This window comes from Colletotrichum abscissum, assembly GCF_030869225.1.
Source record: "Colletotrichum abscissum strain IMI 504890 chromosome Unknown Scaffold_2.1, whole genome shotgun sequence".
Taxonomy (NCBI): domain Eukaryota; kingdom Fungi; phylum Ascomycota; class Sordariomycetes; order Glomerellales; family Glomerellaceae; genus Colletotrichum; species Colletotrichum abscissum.
Window position 1 is genome coordinate 1,267,975 of NW_026850098.1, and position 17,365 is coordinate 1,285,339.

The following is a 17,365-nucleotide window of genomic DNA, read 5'->3' on the forward strand; positions in this document are numbered from 1 at the left end:
TTGTACACTGCGTTTTCCCCGCGGGACTTGGCCTTTGCTTGTCTTGGTCTGAGCGAGTTAGTCCCGTCCCTGTCCCAGCCTTGGGCAGAACCCGCCCGCCGTCCCCGGCTTCGCGCCCCTCTTTCCTATCCGGGATCCTCTGAAAGTCTCATGAGCTATTCTTATTGACGGCTCAGACGAAATGGGGGGCAGGCTGAGGTTTGTGACGCGCAGAGGTGCGGAGAATACGTCGTAGCTAGTGGAGGGATGGGCTATCGGTTGCGAGCCGCGAGCGAATGTGATGTCGCGGCGAGATTTTCCTTTCTTGAAAGCCGGACCAAACCAAGTGGGCATTGATTTACGGTCGATTTTATCCATTCTCGTGACTTCTGTGGCTGATTAGTGTTCCACTACGCGGATGGTTATTTAGTTGAAGACGACTTCCTTTCTTTCAGCAGCATAGAGTAGGCCGTGATCCAAAGCTCTTCATTCTTCGAACCCAGTGTTTGCCTTTTTTATCCTACAAGATCTCTTGGGATCTAGCTAGCAACATGACACTCGAAACATTCTCTTCCTCCTGGCAGGCGCCATACGCCGCGGGCTTTCTCTTCGTTGCCTTGTCTTATTTCATCGTTTACCCAATGTTCGTATACTTCAAGGACACAAAAGGTGAGCTTTCTTCAGCCCTGGGCCCATTATTCGCAGCCACTAACAACATTGCTCAGGCATGCGCAAGTTTGAAAACTTGAGTACATTTTCCGGCGTATACAACATTCCCTTCATGATCCTCGCCCGCACCGGTGCTCGATCAACTCATCTTGTCAACCTCCACCGGGAAAAGGGCCCGATCCTCCGCACTGGTCCCAATACCCTCTCTTTCAGTGATGTCCGCGCCATTAAGGACATCTACGGTCATGGAACCCCTTGCATCAAGGATGAGTCCTACGTCCTCACGGCCGGATCCCACTACCACCTCGCCGATGTGGTCGACAAACATGACCACGCAAAGAAGCGTAAGGTCTTGTCCTCCGCCTACGCCCTGAAGAACCTCGAGGGATGGGAACACAAGGTCGCAGACAAGGTCGAGAGACTCTTCAAGCAACTCGACCAGCGCTGCACCGACCCCCTCCCCAAGGGCCAAATGTTCCCCAAGCCAGAGGATTTGACCGTCGACTACCGCAAATGGGGCAACTTCTTCACCCTCGACGCCATCGCCGACATTGGTCTCTCCGAGCGTCTCGGCCTGCTTGACCGCGGCCACGACCGTGTTCTCGCCCGCCGTAAAGACGGCTCAACCTGGGAGGTCCCCCTCCGCGACTCGCTCTACCCCACTGCCCGGAAACAGTCCCTCCTCGTCTGGAGCTACGACAACTACAAGCTCATTGACAAGCTCTCCAACATCATCCCCCGCTACCGCCAAATGACCGAGGCATCCAAGGGCTGGGACGGCATCGTGCTCGAGCTCGCCCACAAGCGCCTTCAGCGTTACAACAAGGGCGACGAGAAGCTTGATGACTTCTTCCAGGCTCTGATGGAGAACAAGAACGGCGAGGCCAACAACCTTGAGTGGGGCGAAATCGTCGCAGAGATCAACATCATGATGAACGCTGGCAGCGTGACCACCGCCATCGCCGTCACAAACGTGCTTTACCAGCTCCTCAAGAACCCGAAATACCTACAGCTTCTCCGTGAAGAAGTTGACAGCGTCCTTGACGCAGATGAGATTGTCGCACCTTACGACAAGGTGAAGCACCTCCCCTACCTCCGCGCCTGCCTCGACGAGTCCCTCCGCCTGTTCCCTCCCACACCGCAAGGCCTACCTCGCAAGACGCCCCCGGAAGGCATGTACATCATGGGCGAGTGGGTGCCAGGCAATACTACTGTCAGCATGTCGGGTGTCGTCGCCCACCGCGACGAGACCGTCTTCCCCGACGCCGATAAGTACGTGCCGGACAGGTGGCTTGGTGACAAGGGCAAGGAGCTGCAGCCGTACTTCTTGGCCTTCTCCGCCGGCGCGAGAGGATGCATTGGCCGCAACATTTCATACTTGGAGCAGGCTGTGCTCTTGGCTTCGGTCGTGCACAGGTACGAGTTTGCTCTGCCGCGGGACTTCGAGATGGCGCGTGAGGAGACGATGAACTGGTTGCTCGGGGAGATGCCCGTCAAGGTTTGGAGGCGGCAGTTGGAGGAGGTCGAGGCACACTAGATTCTCAAAAGAAGACTTAGATTTTACGACTTATGGTAGTGTATTTGGCGTTGGCGTTATAAATATCAATCAACTTGAGGAGTTGTAAACTGAGCGTATGGATCAAGAGTTTCTGTCTCGTTACGGATGAAAAATTGTTTGCAATTGAATGGAAGTGGTGCTAAGCAGATATTATTGAGTGTGATAGATATTTCAACCCCGTCGACTGGCATTGCGCCTTCATGCAAATCCTATGATCGAAACCAGATTCTATGTAGAACCTGTCGGGCGGGGGCGGGTAGCTGTCAAGACTTAGCTGTCGAAGAAGAAATCCAAACGCTTGTTTCCTTCGTCGCTAGTATTAGCCAGATACGCCGTCTTCTCCTCTTCCGACATGCTGTTCCATTTCGTCCTCTTGGACTTGTTGCGAAGAGTGTAGTATGTCTTGGCAAAAGCATACGCAAATATCGTTGCCACAGTGATTGCGATCAAGTTCTTATTACCTCGGTGGTAATGAGGTTTATCATCCTCTCGATAGATATTCGACGAGGCGATTCCGGACAGCTGAATGGTGATATTGTAGAGCGCAGCACTGATAGCTCTGGTCCTAACGGCGTTCGAAAGTCTAGAACACCATCCGACGTGCGCGGCGTGTGTAGACGGCTGGCCAAGAATCATGAAAGTAACGGCATACTGCGCCCACGGCGACAGGCTCTCGATGGAAGTGTATTCGACGATGAGCAGCGGCAATACCCAAACCTGCGAGAGCAGGCCGATGATGGCGATTTGATGGAACCTCTCAGTAAGGAACGTAACCCACAACATGTTTACCGCTGCGAAGACAGTGACAGGGATTGCGAGCAGAGTAACGTTGAAGGTACTGAAGCCGAGAGCCTTGAGAGACAGCGTGAGGTACGTCTTTGGCGGCGCAGTAGGAATCTCAAAGAGGATGCCAATGAGGTACACCGGCCACAGGTCGTAATCCTTCAGACTCTTCCAGAGCATGCCCAGAGATAGCGATTCTCGATTATGCATGTCGCTCTTAGAAGGGTCGTCACGGAGAACCCGATTGACGATGATCTTCTCCTCGCGCTCGTTGAAGTAGCCTTTGGGGTTCCACCACGTTTTCGTCTGCGTCGGGCCGGGGACTAGAAACAGAAAGCTGGCAGCGCCGATGACGAAACTAACAAGAGCCTCGATTAGGAAGAGCCATCGCCATCCTTCCTTTCCTGCAACGCCGCGCAAGTGCAGGATTCCATAGGCCATGAAGGATGCTATGACACCGGACATGGAGTCGACGAACCAGAAGAGGGCCAGGCGAATGGGCATCTCAGTCTTCTTGTAAAAGTAAGACAGGTACAGAATGGAGTCCGGAATGAAGCCACCCATGAAGAGACCGATAAAGAACCGGCAGGCGAAGAAGCCAGCCCGGTTGTGCATGAAGAACTGACCTCCGGACGCCAGACTCCAGAGCATAATCTGGACGGGGATCCATCGATCAGGTCCAAGCCGTTTTCCAATCATTTGAGACGGAACTTCGGCGATCAGAAATCCGATACGATACATGTTCTGGGCGTTATTGTAGTCGTTGGTGTTGATATGCAGGTCCTTGAGGAGATTATCTGCCGCAGCATTGCCGAGATTGCCTCTGTCGATATTGAGACCGAAAAACATGACCAAAATCCAGGCAAAGATCTTGAAGTCTGTCTTTCGGCGGACAGAACGTTCTTCGCGATGTGTCCATCGCTCCTTTGGATCAAAGCGATGGACGTTCTCGTACTCTGGTGGGGGCTGGTAGAAGGGCGCCAAGCTGGGATCGTCAAACACGCTTCGCTCTGTTGCGATAGCATCAAGATCTCGCGGCGCATTGCGACGGGTGAGTGCTTCCCAAAAGCCGACGTTTTTGGTCGTATCTTGGGGTTCGGCCAAGTCGCTGACCTCGTCTTTGGGCGAGTCAATCTCGAAAGAGGGGGTCTTCGTATCGATGTCGTGCACACCTGATGAGACCCTCTCCCCGTCTGAGGGGACTTCAATGACTGGAGGCTTCTGCGAAGTCATGGCTGCAGCTTAAAGAACGAGTCAGCTGATCCGAAAACTTGTTAGCGAAGATTATCAGGGCCTACTCTTTCCAAAACCATCTCCATCGCTGGAATTTCGAAGGATTGATATACATGGTGTCGGATCGCTGTGACATTTTGCGAAAAACGGCACAATGAACACCGAGGTCGCACACCATCGACAACCAACTCGACGTGATTCCCTTCTTCAGGTACATTTCCTTGCTGGCAATAACCGCTCGTATCATTATATTCCCTTGTCAAGATGCAGAACCCATGCCCTGCCAAGACTTTATTGTGAAGATAAGCTTTTGGTAGGTCTTTCGGCAATGATCATCCGCAGGCCATCACGACATAATGGGGAAAGATGGTGAACACACCGGCCTAGCAATCCTTCAGGCACCCTTGTCTGCCACAAACGACTAAGTGCTTGGCAAGGCTCGGGAGATTGTCTCTTTCCATCTTGGCGAACCGCGTGGTCGGGAGCATCTGACCAACCACAAATCTTCCAGTTTGTATGAGCATCGAGACCTTTGGTGGTTGCTTTCGTATGTGCCTAATCCTTCGCGCCGGATCCATCTTTCAGGTGATAACGGTATGCTAGACTGTTTAGAGAATGGTATTTCTTGTCTCTGGGATACCAGCTGTATGGTACAAGATCTGCGCCGATGTCACCTTCAACGTCCCCTTGCCAGGAATCGAGCCGAGGCACTTTCACTTCAGTAAGCGCTGCTCCAGGGTCTGGGTGAGAACTGCTGGCGGGGAGTTCCACGTTTCGCCTGGAATGTCTTCTGTCTTACTGAAGAAGCCTGCATGAAACGGGACAACTTGCCAGGACTTAGGTTGCAGGGTATGTCTCTCAAGGCATCAGCTGCCAAGCCTCAATGAGCCGTGCCCTTTGTCAAGAAATTACTGGTAAAAAGAAACAATATCAAAAAATCGATTGGAAAGTTTACATCACGGCTTCTATTTGATGACAGCGAAATTCTATCAGGATCTAGGGCCAGTGATACCCAAAGGCTGGTTTTGATATTTCTGTACATTGTTGCCCTTTGTCTCGGGGTGCTCAACATCAAGATCCCATTGATCAGGCACTTCGAGGCCAGCATCAAGATGATGCTTGTTAAGGAGAACCGATATGCCGTCTCGAAATAACCAAGGGTCGTTCGTCCTCCTCTGCCAGTCTTCCAATCTCGTTCGTAGCTCCTTCAGCACATCTTGATAGTCCAGATCCTTTGCCAAGTTCTTGACTTCGTTGGGATCATTCACCAAATCATACAATTCTTCTGCAGGGCGGAAGAAGTAGTCCTTGAGTTGTCTCTCGCCGATCATTTTTGGATTCTGATCCGCATTTCGAATATCTTCCCATGTCAGCGAGCCGTAAATATCGTTGGCGAAGGGAAAGTCAAGTCTCCAGGCAATATTGCGGTGATACTTGTAACGCCTGGTTCTGATGTAACGTGTTGGCCAATAGTTGGTGGACTCATGGAATGTGTGAGAGCCAAAGACATGATCCCAGTCGGCGAGATCGTGGTTCTCGTTGACGATGTCGAAGAATGAACGACCGGCAAGCTGTGACTTGGCTTCGCCTGAAGCATCGCCTAAGATCCAGTCCAAGATTGTAGGCAGAACGTCTACATAAGATACAAGATTCGGGTTGACGGATGAAGCTGAACCTGGAAGTCTAGCAATGAGAGGGAGCCGAATACCAGCGTCATACAATGTAGTCTTGGAGTTCAAGAAAGGAGGGCCATTGTCGCTCATAAAAATGACCAAGGTGTCCTTCGCATAGCCAGATTCTTCTAGCTCGTGAAGAATCATGCCAACGCCTTGGTCAAGACGGCTGATGGCTTCTGCATAACTCGCAAGCTCCTGTCGCACACCGGGAGTATCGGACAGAAATCCAGGAACGATCATGTCCTCCGATCTGTACGTAATACTCTTGATTCTTTCGTCGACAGGTTCATCATTGCCGAAACCTCCACGCGTGCGGTCGCGGTGAGGATCATGGTATCCGACTGTGAGTACAAATGGCCGACCATCTTCCTTGGAGGCACTGAAGAACTCTGCCGCACGCTGAGAGGACCACCATACATCTCGCGTCAAGCTCTCGGCCCGCCATTCCCAGGGATATACGGCATCAGGCCCGACGTGGACCTTTCCGATAATTCCGGTACGAACCCCGTTCTTGGCGAGCAGAGCAGGACCGGACACGATGTGATCAAACGTCATGAAGTGATGCTTTCCACTGTTGAGTCCGTACTGGCCATTCTGGTGAGTGTGAAGGCCGGTGTAAATGGTTGAGCGACTTCCACTGCAGGATGCGGTGCTTGCAAAAGCATTGTCGAATCTGGTGCCTTCGGCGGCGAGTTTATCGATGTTTGGTGTTTTAATGTAAGTACAGCCGTAGCAGCCGAGCTGTTTGCCCAAGTCGTCTGCGACGAGCAAGAGAACATTTCTTGGCGCCATTTTGTGAGCAAAATGACCAAGAGTTGAAGCTGGGCTTGTTGAGGACGGGAGGATCAGATGCAGCCTGCGAAGTAGCTTGGAGGTGCACAAGACAAAGAAGTGTTGTCTCGCAAGAGACGCCCACGATGTCAGTTCGAACGCATACGAATGATGCGAAATTCAGGATTATGACGTCTTCACATATAGTGATACCCTTACCGTTCTTATCTAGTTGTACCCGAAGAAAAGTACTCGAGATGCCGGTTTCCCGGCCGCCACACATCGTGTCTCTCAGAGTGAGGCATCATGACAACCCACATTACAAACTTAAAGTACGGTCCCACTCGAATTCTTTCACGACAATATTGGTTGTCGGATGTCGGCAAGTGACAGCTCAAATTCCACCAATACCGTGAGTTATGTTCTACAATAGCTTCGGAAGCTTGGGGATAAGCCGGTCGAGAGTTGACTTGATCACGCAATCACAGGGGGCAACATTAGCTTGGCAGTTTTGGGAATTGCTTGCAGACTCCATGCCTTTTCCAAGCTAGTAGAACGCTTGTTTCACCAACACTTTTTGGTATCATTTCTAAAGCTCTGTTGCCTGGATAATTGGATCGTATCCTCACTTGATGAACGCATGTTCGTCCCTCACTTCTCAGCTTTGACCCCAGCCGTCAAGGCCACATATTGATGGCATTCACCTGAAGCTGACAAGCTCTAGTCAACTTCCTTGAAAACGGTCTAGTCTACAACTAGACGAAAGCCCGAAAGGCTGTCAGACGGGGCTTCGGGATGCCCTAGATCTTTCCGCGATACCATAAACTTCGACATCACGAGGAGGGAAATTTCCCTCATGAGTCAATACTCGGCTGCTTACTATTGCTCAGGCTCCAAGCAAGCTTCAAGATCCTGATCGGCAAGCTCATCTGATAGAGCCCATATATCAGCGCATTGTGAATAAGGTCATCAAATGTCGTGATTTGAATGGAAGGATTGTCTTTCTCTTCGAGATAAACAGAGTTAAAGAGACGTTCTGTTTGTATTTAATGCTCGCGTTTCACCTTTTTAGTAGTTGAAAATAAAGAGCATTCTACATAAGGTAGGATTACTCTATCATAGCGAGATCAGACAATGAAAGCCACTTACTTCTTAGGCTTCGTCTCAGCATGGCGGGCGGCAGCTCAGCTTACTGGTGCGGTCGGACCAACCACAAGTTTGAGCCAGAAAACAACAGAGTGTAATATCCTGAACTACGGAGCAGTTAACGATAACTCCACAGACGCCGCTGATGCCATAGAGAAAGCTTTCAAGACATGCGTCCTACCTCACGCGGGAAGCCGGCTCATTGTCCCTGATGGCCAGTACTTGATCAAGCGCACGGTGGTTCTGTCGAATGGAACCAACTGGGCATTTCAACTCGACGGTCTCATTACTCTAGCGTATGGCGGCAACTGGACTGTTGATCGTGAGTTGATCTTGCAAGGCTTCGCTGGAGTTGGGCCGCTGAACGCAACCATCAACGGCGAAGGCGATGGCCAATTTCTGCAGAACGGTATCACAATCATCAATCGTACGTTTCTTCTCCCCTCATGTCGTGAGAGTGACTAACACTGGTAGCCGTCGACTTCGAGTTTTACTCCAAGAATGGGAAGGGTGCCATTCAGGGTCAAGGCTACCTGTACAGAAACCTTGCCAAGTACGGAATTCAATAAACCACCCATTCACGATGATTGATATGAATATCATTTGCTAACGAGTCGCAGCACTTTCCGTCCCCAACTGATCCGCCTGATTTCTCCCATCAACACTGCAGTCCATGATCTTATCCTGGTTGACAGTCCTAAGTTTCATATTGTCTTCGATTTTGTTGTCAACCTTGAGGTTTATCACCTGACAATCCGAGGTGCCAATCTTGGCTCATATGATGGTGTCGACGTAGTGGGCACGAATTACTGGATCCACGACATTGAGGTACATGTCCTGCACGATCCGGTTTCGAGTCACTCGCCGAAGTTAACTCATTGCTAGGTCACCAACCGAGACGAGTGCGTTTCCGTCAAGAGTCCTTCTAACCATGCTTTGGTAGAGAATTTGGTCTGCAACCAAGCAGGATCTGGAATCTCTATCGGCAGTCTGAATGTCTCTGCTTCCATCGCCAACATCGTAAGGATCACATCAGTCGTTTCCGGTTATGCCTACTAAAATTGAGCAGCATGCACGCAACATCAGCATCATTCAGGGAAACAACATCGCATTCATCAAGACATACCCTGGAGGCTCAGGGTATGTCACAAACGTGACATTCGAAAACTTTCGCTCCAAGGCATCTCTCTATGGGTTGGACGTCAACCAATATTGGCAAAACACATTTGAGCCAGATACCGGTGCTGTTGCTCTGAGCAATCTCGTCTTCCGCAACTTCTCCGGTAAGCCTTTATGTAGTAATCTGACGCGGGATTGATCATTGCTAAGAGTAGGAACCTAGGCTCCGTCGCCGATGGTGCTAAGCGGCCACCTTTGTATCTGATCGCTAATGACCTGACATATGCTACAAATGTTACTGTTGAGGAATTCAGTCTCTGGACAGAGTCTGGTACCAGCGTCGTCAATAAAATTAGCAACATCTTTGGCGCCGGAGATAACTCTTATGGGACGGGCAACGGTATCAAATCACTTGCAGCTAAGGCGTCACCTGCACCCTACACCAGTACCTATACTATCACGGCATCACCGACAGGTTGGAAGGCCCCTCCGTCGCCAACTTGGGCCTTGCCAAATACCGGATATGGAAGTAAGTCGAAACTGAATGCCATCACCCGCTGCTTTCCGCTAACATCCAGTAGCCGACGTCCCCATTCCGGTCTATACTCCGGCACCGCTTTGGAAGCCCGAAGGCGATTATGACAAGCATTATTGGGGGTCGTTCTGAGAAATGTGGCTCCTCTTGCAACACATCATAACCGTAAAACCATGATTTTAGGTTCTAATCAGACTCTTCACGCCTTGAGTCACCGTCAAGATGTAGCTAATAGTAGCCCTTAGACATACTATTGATATTTTGTTATGTATGCCTATGTCTAAATTTGGACAGATATCTAAGGTAGAAGCATATGATCCCAATTATCGCACCTCCTCTTAAGTCATTGTGAAAAGTTATCTTCCTTGCCTCGCCATGATTCATCCCTGCAGCAACTCGCAGGTACTATAAATTCGAAAAGTCCACTTTGAGTACGACCTGAGTACCAATCAACTTCATGGTAGTATCGATACATGTAGTCTCGTCAGGAGCCTAGCAAGAGACAATTAAGTCTTTGCTAGGAAGGACCTCGCGATGATGATGAAAAGCATACCAAGACTATCGTGTCAAAGCGATTAAGTAATGCCAGTGAAGGTCGAGACAGCATCGAAAGTTCTTCTACCTAGGCAGGAGGATTTGAGTCAAGCAGCATATCTGTAACAATTTCCTGGAACGTACTGTTGGCGCAATGTTTAGTTCAGACATGCTCCTACATAATCAAGTTGGCCGTCACCTCGGATGAGCAAGGATCTGTCGCGTATCTTTTGGCGCGAATACGAGACAGTTCAGCCACGAGTCCAAATCTTTTTTGCAGCTGAACAGACATAAAAATCTAGTTGGACTCTTCCAAAGAGCCCAAACCTCTTATCAAAAGAGGATGGAACAAGGCGGTGGGATGATCGAACAAAGTTTCTGTATTTATTCGATAGTAGTGCGTGGGTATCTTGGATCTAATCAAGCATGCTGATGCGAATAGCACTCGAGAGAAGCCAGGGATGACATCGATATGTCCTAAATCCCGGAGGAACCATATCTTGTTCATACAGGAGATCCAGTGTCTAACTTGAGATCATGCGAATGAAAGGTTTGATCCATTGCATGCAGTCCCACACCACTTATGCCAGACTTCTGTAAAATGGCTCTTTCTGCTCGATCCACAACTGTGGACAGTACGAACACCACGCTCAAGGCCCTGAACAGCAATAGTCAGAAGTTTTGACCCCCATGTCACCCAGAAACAGAGACACGTACCACGTAACCATCCCATACGCCAATGAGGTCCGCCATAACGCAGTGTCGAGTTTTGAAAAGTCGACATAGTTACCAAGGTCCGCCAACACACCAGTATGTGCCAAGTATTGTCGAGCCGCCGGCATGGTGGCGTAGAAGCAGAGACCCATTGAGTAAGCAGCAAGGCTCATTATCGACAAACGCGGATCCGATGGTTTGTTAAAGTCTGAGTTGATGAAGACCTCGATACCCAGGGCAGCGCACTGCCGAAGTCGACGTTAGGGTCGTCCATTACTTGTGGAGTCTACCACTAGGGACATAGTTACTAACTGCTATGATCATAGCGGCTTCCTTCATGTCAAGGAATGTCTGATTCGACACGCCATGATACTTTATAACGTTGCGGTACTCCTGACTTCGTAGCCATGCCGCGTAACATATTGTATACGTGGTAAATGAGAGGTTTGCCATCTGAAAGAATCGGACGACGTGTATCGCACCGCGGAAGAGAGTTCGGAGTGACATATTACTCGATTGCGTATGATGTGTTTTTGCAATTTGGCATCAGTCAATTGCACGAGAGCAATATCAGTGTCAATAGACTAGGTGTCAGCGGCAGGCTACCTCTTTATAGATTGGCAAGATCCGGAGAATTAACTCGATGGGTACGAGCGGGCACTACCTGATGTTTGGTTACATCCGTAAATGTCAGCCGAAGTCGTCATGAGAGGTGGCCCGACTTAATTGCGTTAATGAAGAAGACTGTGTACCGCGATCTAAGCCCGCACCAGCAAGGCGGAGCGGTGCTCCAAGAAACTGACTCGACCTTGGCACGCCCGCGCTCCGAACGAATGGGATCACTGCCCTCTTCCGGCCGTATGCGTTACAGAGCAAACCAACTGTGTTATTCCCGACTTGCGCGCAATGTCTCGGTACTCTTGGCACTATGGGCTTCGTGGCACGGTTGAATCTACCGCTACTCGCGTACCACGTTCATCCCATTCAGACATGAAAGAGTCTTCCACCTAGTTGCGACTGCGGACGTTGGCCAAGGCATACTCACCTATAGAGCCTTGATCGGTATATTAGGCCAAGATCACATCCTCTCCCCGAGCAGAATTTCTGCGCTATGTTCAGATGCTGGTTCTCCCGTCCTTTCGAGATCTGGCGCTAGAGTAACCTTCTGACTCAAAAATTGACACTCCGGGATAAAATTCCATCACGATTCGAAGACGTCCAAATTTAGATAGGACTTCAATCAGCTGAAACCCTTTGGAAAATATTCACAAGACCATAGTTCTTCACGCTGCTCACTACTATGCCTCACATTTGGGTGCCATCACGAAGCCTCAGAACCAGGAGAGCCCATACTGGCATACCTACCTCATATGTCAGCTGCATATTTCGCAACTCTTTGACATGTCGAAGCTGCACCTTCTTTGTCATGATTATGGATCGGCAGCTAGTCCTCCGTTCGTGAGACATACTCCCATCCGAAACTCGATTTGCGGAGTCTCAGTCATACTAGTTGCGCCCACAATCTTCGAAGCTATCGTCAGCACTTTGTGCTTAGTCTTATCTTTGGGCGCCATGAGAAGAGGCATGCATGTTGGTTGCGACGCCTGAAAAGGCTGACTCGCTCGCCACCTATCAAATCGTGGTAAAAACTCACGAAAAGCATGTCCGCATCTTGTGTGTGGGCATTACTGCAAAGCGCATGCATAAAAGTGCGCAGTGATCTACAAAATGCTCCTCTAAAGCCGAGAAGGAGGGATGGAAGCGATGGAAATAAGCAACACTGCCTGGGTTTTCTGGTCGCTGAACGCCTTCCACCGACAGGCCGCAGCAGCAGTTGCCTTTTTCGCATAAAGTACTTGGCAGCAAGGCTGAAAATCGGATTCATCTAGGACACCTCCCCAGGCGAAAATTCCCACTCCAAACACAATCATCTTCTTCACACCATAAAGCTTTGGTTATCAGACGTCCATTATGGCCGTCGACGGCTCGAATTGTCCCGAGGACGGAACTCAACAGACTGCCTTCTTCGATCTTTGATGCATCTTCTCAATGAGCAAAAGAAGGCTGAAGACAACGAAACCAACTGGGATCCCATCACGTTCTTCTTCACCCTTCCAGTCGGAATCCTCGCAACTATTTTTTGCCGTTACTACAGTCTTTCTGGGGATTTTGGTCGCTGGAAAAGGACGGAGGAAGACAACAACGTGCCATCGGGAAATGGCACCAAGCGACTGAGTGGCACTGGAATTGGCAAGATATGTCCTTCGAGTCTAGGGCATGGGTGCCCATTCTACGTGAAGATACTTGGGATATGCGGCCTGATCTGAAGGAAAATACCGACAATGAGGAGACAGGACAAAGACCCAGTCACTTAACACGGCTTACCACCGTTCCCGTTCGAATTACAAGACTCCTCAGCAAAGCTCTGAAGAATTGTTTCTCCTGGCTTCCTCATTCCTGGACTCAGAAGCTTTTGACCTGGAAGCAATGGATTCAAAACTCCCAGCCAAAGTACGAGACTAATCCTGCTGCCACCTGGGTTAGGTTTTTTGAGAAGGTTGGCCTCGAATATCTTGATAACCCAAAATACAAAAGCCACCTGCAGTTAGTTACCGCGGACTATCTCCCAGATGATCTTATTGCTGCTCCTGCGTATGGACAGGTTGGAGCTATCATTGCAGCTGCAGCAGCGACAGGTGCTCAAGTCAAGATGACTGACGACAAATCTCTTTACCCAGTAACTCTTGGGCGGCAATTCCAGTTCGACTTTCGGCAGCACCCTACCCTTGGTACTATCGGTGCATACGCACAGTTTACCAGAGAGACCGCGGTGGGAAACCATACGCGGATACAAGTTCCAGCTCGAGAAACATGAATTTAGAAGATTCCCCGCCACCAGGAAAGCTGGCGATGGCAATAAACACTGTCGCGGGGAGATTTGTCTTGAAGATGGTGTGATACTCTTGTTCAATGAGATGCCCCAAACTTCACTAAACCTATTTAAAGAAGCTCACCGCTTTTAGCTTATTGAAGGATTGGGAGACCGAAATCACAATGGGGATCATTCCCTTTCCAGTCTTAACGGTATCGACGACGTGGACGTTTACTGCCCGATCATCATTTTTTTTTCTCGCTGCTACACCAAGCGCCGTCCCCGGCTTCAATCCTGGAAACTAAGTTGCCTCTCACACCGGTGGGACTCAATGGAAGATATTGGTCAGCACTATGTCTGGAAGCTTTTGACAATGCGACGCCCTCTGAAAGGCCAATTGGTTATGAACAATCACAATGGTCTGGGTTCCGTAAATATTGGAATACTGTCATGCCCCTGGGAATGCACGATGTCCTCAAACTCGAGTATCCAATAGCTTATGTTTCCTTATGGATCAGCTACATGCTGAGGGAATCTGATCGAATATTGGCGCCAATACCACGACAACGAACGAGAAATGTCAATGCCTTAAGCCAACAGCTTGAGACTTCTCGAAGTCAAGACGAAGAGGTCGATGACGAGAAAGTCGCCGAGAAAGCTATGGACGACACCATCCCAAGAAGGATGGACGAACAGGGGCCGATTTTGGAGGCTATTCAGGACGACGAGCTGGTGCTTCATGTTTGCATCAATTTTCTTCAGAACTCTTCCAAGCTCCTGAAATGGTTTGCTACTTCTTCAGCCGGCAACCAGAAAGAAATTCGATCCAGGACTCACAGACAGCTGGTGAAGGTTCAGGGCTGGCTCGAAAAGAGAGGGAGCGAGCATATCAAATCTCGCTCAATCTTACTCTCCAATCACTGTCATTCTTTTGAAGGCGCACAAGGCAGTGGATGGAGACCATGCCCCGGAACGTTACACAGCCCCAGATAATCCACACTTCGTGGACTACGGCTCACTACCAGACATGAATCGGGATTATCTTCGTTCCTGTCATTCAAATGCGCTACATTCTCTTCGCACTCTACTCGAAATTTTCGGTCTCGACGAAAGCACTTCACACCACATCAATGAAGTTAGAAAATTCTCCGAAGACAAGGACATCGGCTGACTAGGCACTAATGTGCCGCAAGAGCATCAGGAGTCTTTCCAACAAGTTCGAGATAAGATAAAGAAGCATCGGCGAGACCTTTTACGCTACTTCAGCTTCCAAGACTTGAGCCTCAAAAATTGTGTCCTGAACGTTTATTGCCTGTTGGAAAGATTGGCCATTGTGGTAGCTCATAATTCGTCTTCGGAAGACAACTGCCCAGAATGGGAACGACTGGCAGAGCTTGAAAGTTCGCAAAATGACACCGACGATGTGATTGTATACCGGTACCTAATGCCGGCCGTTTTGTTCCGAACGGCTCCTGATAGTGAAAAGATGCTTCGCTCAGGGGTATGGGACCAGGTGGTGCCCATAATTTAGACCTCCAGCTAGGAAATGTTGTGTGATTGATTATCTTAGCTAGATATTCATGAATTTCAACACGTTGATGGGTAGGACTTTGGACAAGAGGCAATTTCGATTTTCGTTCCCAAATGCCTCTTGGATCAACATCCGTCTTTGACCCTTTTCTGTTGTGATGGGTTACAAAACAGCCTGAACATGCACGCCTTTCTCGTCATTCGATTCATGTACCATTCATCTGATGATAGATCAAAGCCATATTATCTTTCTGGCATGAGGGGGGAACACGTCATCACGTCACAACTCATTAGACGACGTCCGTAATGGCCAGCTTGAAGCTGAAGCATAGCCAGAGCAATATTCACGCGCTGATTGCATCACACTGCAAGTCTTTGAAAGGAGACCGTCAAGAACGCTCGACATACGAGGAAAGTTTCATGAAGAATCGGAGTGATTTACAGGAAGTATCTCGACTAACATAAAGCTGATCAGTCCACACCGAGAGCTTCTTCGCAGCCCCATTTACTGCCCACTGCCGTTGTTGACCAACAGATTGGGCGATCCCTTCGGGTCGCCAACAACGTCAGGGATAGCAAGCTCCAGGATCCTGTCAGTAACCTCCTTGGGCGTTACAAGACCGCCCTCCAAGGCTCTGAGGTAACACACGAGACCGGCGACAAGCGGCGCCGCCATACTGGTGCCAGTCTTCGTCGCCGTGCCCGTGTCAGAGCTATAGCTAGCAGAAATAATGTCCTGGCCGGGCGCGAAAACGTCCAGCTCGGGGCCGTAGGAGCTGCCGTAGATGCCCTCAATAATGTTGACACGGCCACGGTCAGGGCGCGTCATGCCAACGGTGAAGGACTCAGGAAGTCTGGCGGGGGAAGTGTCGGTGGCGGGCTGGTTGTCGTTGCCGGCCGCAACGACGGTGAGAATGCCCTGGTTGTAGGCGGCGAGAACGGCGTTGTCGAGGGCCGAGACGTTCTTGGCGCTGAGAGACATGTTGAGGACGGACTTGCCTTGCGCGCCCTTGGTCGTGATGTCGTTGACAGCCCAGTTGAGACCGGTGAGGATGGCTGAGGTGGAGCCCTGAGGAATCATTAGCACGAAGAAATCTGGACAGGGAGATGCTGTAATTACCGTAGAGCCGTCGAACACCTTGATATCAATGACCTTGGCCTTCTTGGCAACGCCATAGGTCTTGCCGACGATGGTCGCGGCAACGTGAGTGCCGTGACCGTCGGTGTCAGAATTTGAACCGGGAGAGACGGTCGACCCGGTGACACCGTTGATACCGAAGCTGGCGCGGCCTTCAAACTCAGAGTGCGACGTCCGGATACCCGTGTCAAAGACGTAGGCAGTTGTGCCCTCGCCGGCGGTGCTATCGTAGACGTACTCAGTAGAGCCAGCCGCCTTGTGAGACAAGTCACCCAAGCTCCAGATACTGCTTGCCTGGGTGGTCAGATCGCGCTTGGAGAGCGTCGACTCCTGCTCAGTGGGGTCGACAAAGATGGGCTGGTCGATCTCGACGGAGAGGACCTCGTCGAGAGCGGCAATCTCCTCGAGGGTCGCGTCGTCGAAGCTGCCGCTGTAGGCGTTGAAGTCGCCAATCTGGAACGTCTTCTCCACCGTGCCCGCGGACCCATCACGGCGGCGAAGGAGGCTACGCACCGCCTTGTGATGCGCCGTGACGGCCTCGGGAGTAGTGCCGGGCTTGAGCTGGATGATGTACTTGCCGGACATGAGGTCCGTGTCGGTACGGCGGTCAATGCCCTTGGGCGCCGCGAGGGCAGGCACGACGGCGCCGAGGATGGCGAGGATGGACGATGCCTTCATCTTGGTCGATCACGCGAATTGGCACTGGGAAGTCGAGGATGATGACCTTCTCAGGAAAGGGGAAGGGTTGTCGGATCCTAAATGACCTTTAAATGCTGCCATCTTGCCCATTGCGATTGCGGAATCTCCTGTTCATGAGTCGGCCGAGTCGTCCGGGGTTGTTGAACGACTGCCATGATTCTCATTGCGTGACACGGGGCCGATGCCCTATTCAGGAAGCTCGACGGCGCCGTTGCCGCGGGTAGATCCGACCCCGGCCGGCTCCTGTCAATAGTGAAAAGCCGGTATTCTGCCCTCACTGCCAGTTAGGTCTAATTTTAGATTGGTTTACCGTTGAGGAAACTGGCTACAAGTGCCCTATCACATCTAATTCCCTTGATTCTCTTTGTTTTTCTCCTGAATGAGGTTATCGCAAACTTGTCAAAGACTG

General features: G+C 50.5%; 6 protein-coding genes across 6 annotated transcripts; 2 read left to right on the plus strand and 4 right to left on the minus strand.

Annotated features, from left to right (window-relative positions):
• Positions 1-530: 530 nt before the first annotated feature.
• CABS01_01104 (cytochrome P450 oxidoreductase) lies at positions 531-2,185 on the plus strand (the record flags this gene model as incomplete). Its single annotated transcript, XM_060534484.1, has 2 exons — positions 531-648; positions 705-2,185. The coding sequence occupies 2 exons, from the start codon at positions 531-533 to the stop codon at positions 2,183-2,185; spliced, it is 1,599 nt and encodes a 532-aa protein (XP_060401562.1).
• Positions 2,186-2,476: 291 nt separating this feature from the next.
• CABS01_01105 (uncharacterized protein) lies at positions 2,477-4,222 on the minus strand (the record flags this gene model as incomplete). The annotated part of the gene is made up of 1 exon (XM_060534485.1): positions 2,477-4,222. The coding sequence occupies one exon, from the start codon at positions 4,220-4,222 to the stop codon at positions 2,477-2,479; it is 1,746 nt and encodes a 581-aa protein (XP_060401563.1).
• A 989-nt stretch (positions 4,223-5,211) lies between these two features.
• Positions 5,212-6,690, minus strand: CABS01_01106 (uncharacterized protein; the record flags this gene model as incomplete). The annotated part of the gene is made up of 1 exon (XM_060534486.1): positions 5,212-6,690. The coding sequence occupies one exon, from the start codon at positions 6,688-6,690 to the stop codon at positions 5,212-5,214; it is 1,479 nt and encodes a 492-aa protein (XP_060401564.1).
• A 1,113-nt stretch (positions 6,691-7,803) lies between these two features.
• CABS01_01107 (murein transglycosylase) lies at positions 7,804-9,601 on the plus strand (the record flags this gene model as incomplete). Its single annotated transcript, XM_060534487.1, has 7 exons — positions 7,804-8,242; positions 8,290-8,368; positions 8,436-8,643; positions 8,701-8,835; positions 8,885-9,098; positions 9,158-9,463; positions 9,516-9,601. The coding sequence occupies 7 exons, from the start codon at positions 7,804-7,806 to the stop codon at positions 9,599-9,601; spliced, it is 1,467 nt and encodes a 488-aa protein (XP_060401565.1).
• Positions 9,602-10,653: 1,052 nt separating this feature from the next.
• Positions 10,654-11,224, minus strand: CABS01_01108 (uncharacterized protein; the record flags this gene model as incomplete). The annotated part of the gene is made up of 2 exons (XM_060534488.1): positions 10,654-10,962; positions 11,030-11,224. 2 exons carry the CDS (start codon positions 11,222-11,224, stop codon positions 10,654-10,656), a joined length of 504 nt encoding a protein of 167 aa, XP_060401566.1.
• Positions 11,225-15,624: 4,400 nt separating this feature from the next.
• Positions 15,625-16,935, minus strand: CABS01_01109 (alkaline serine protease Alp1; the record flags this gene model as incomplete). Its single annotated transcript, XM_060534489.1, has 1 exon — positions 15,625-16,935. One exon carries the CDS (start codon positions 16,933-16,935, stop codon positions 15,625-15,627), a length of 1,311 nt encoding a protein of 436 aa, XP_060401567.1.
• Positions 16,936-17,365: the final 430 nt, after the last annotated feature.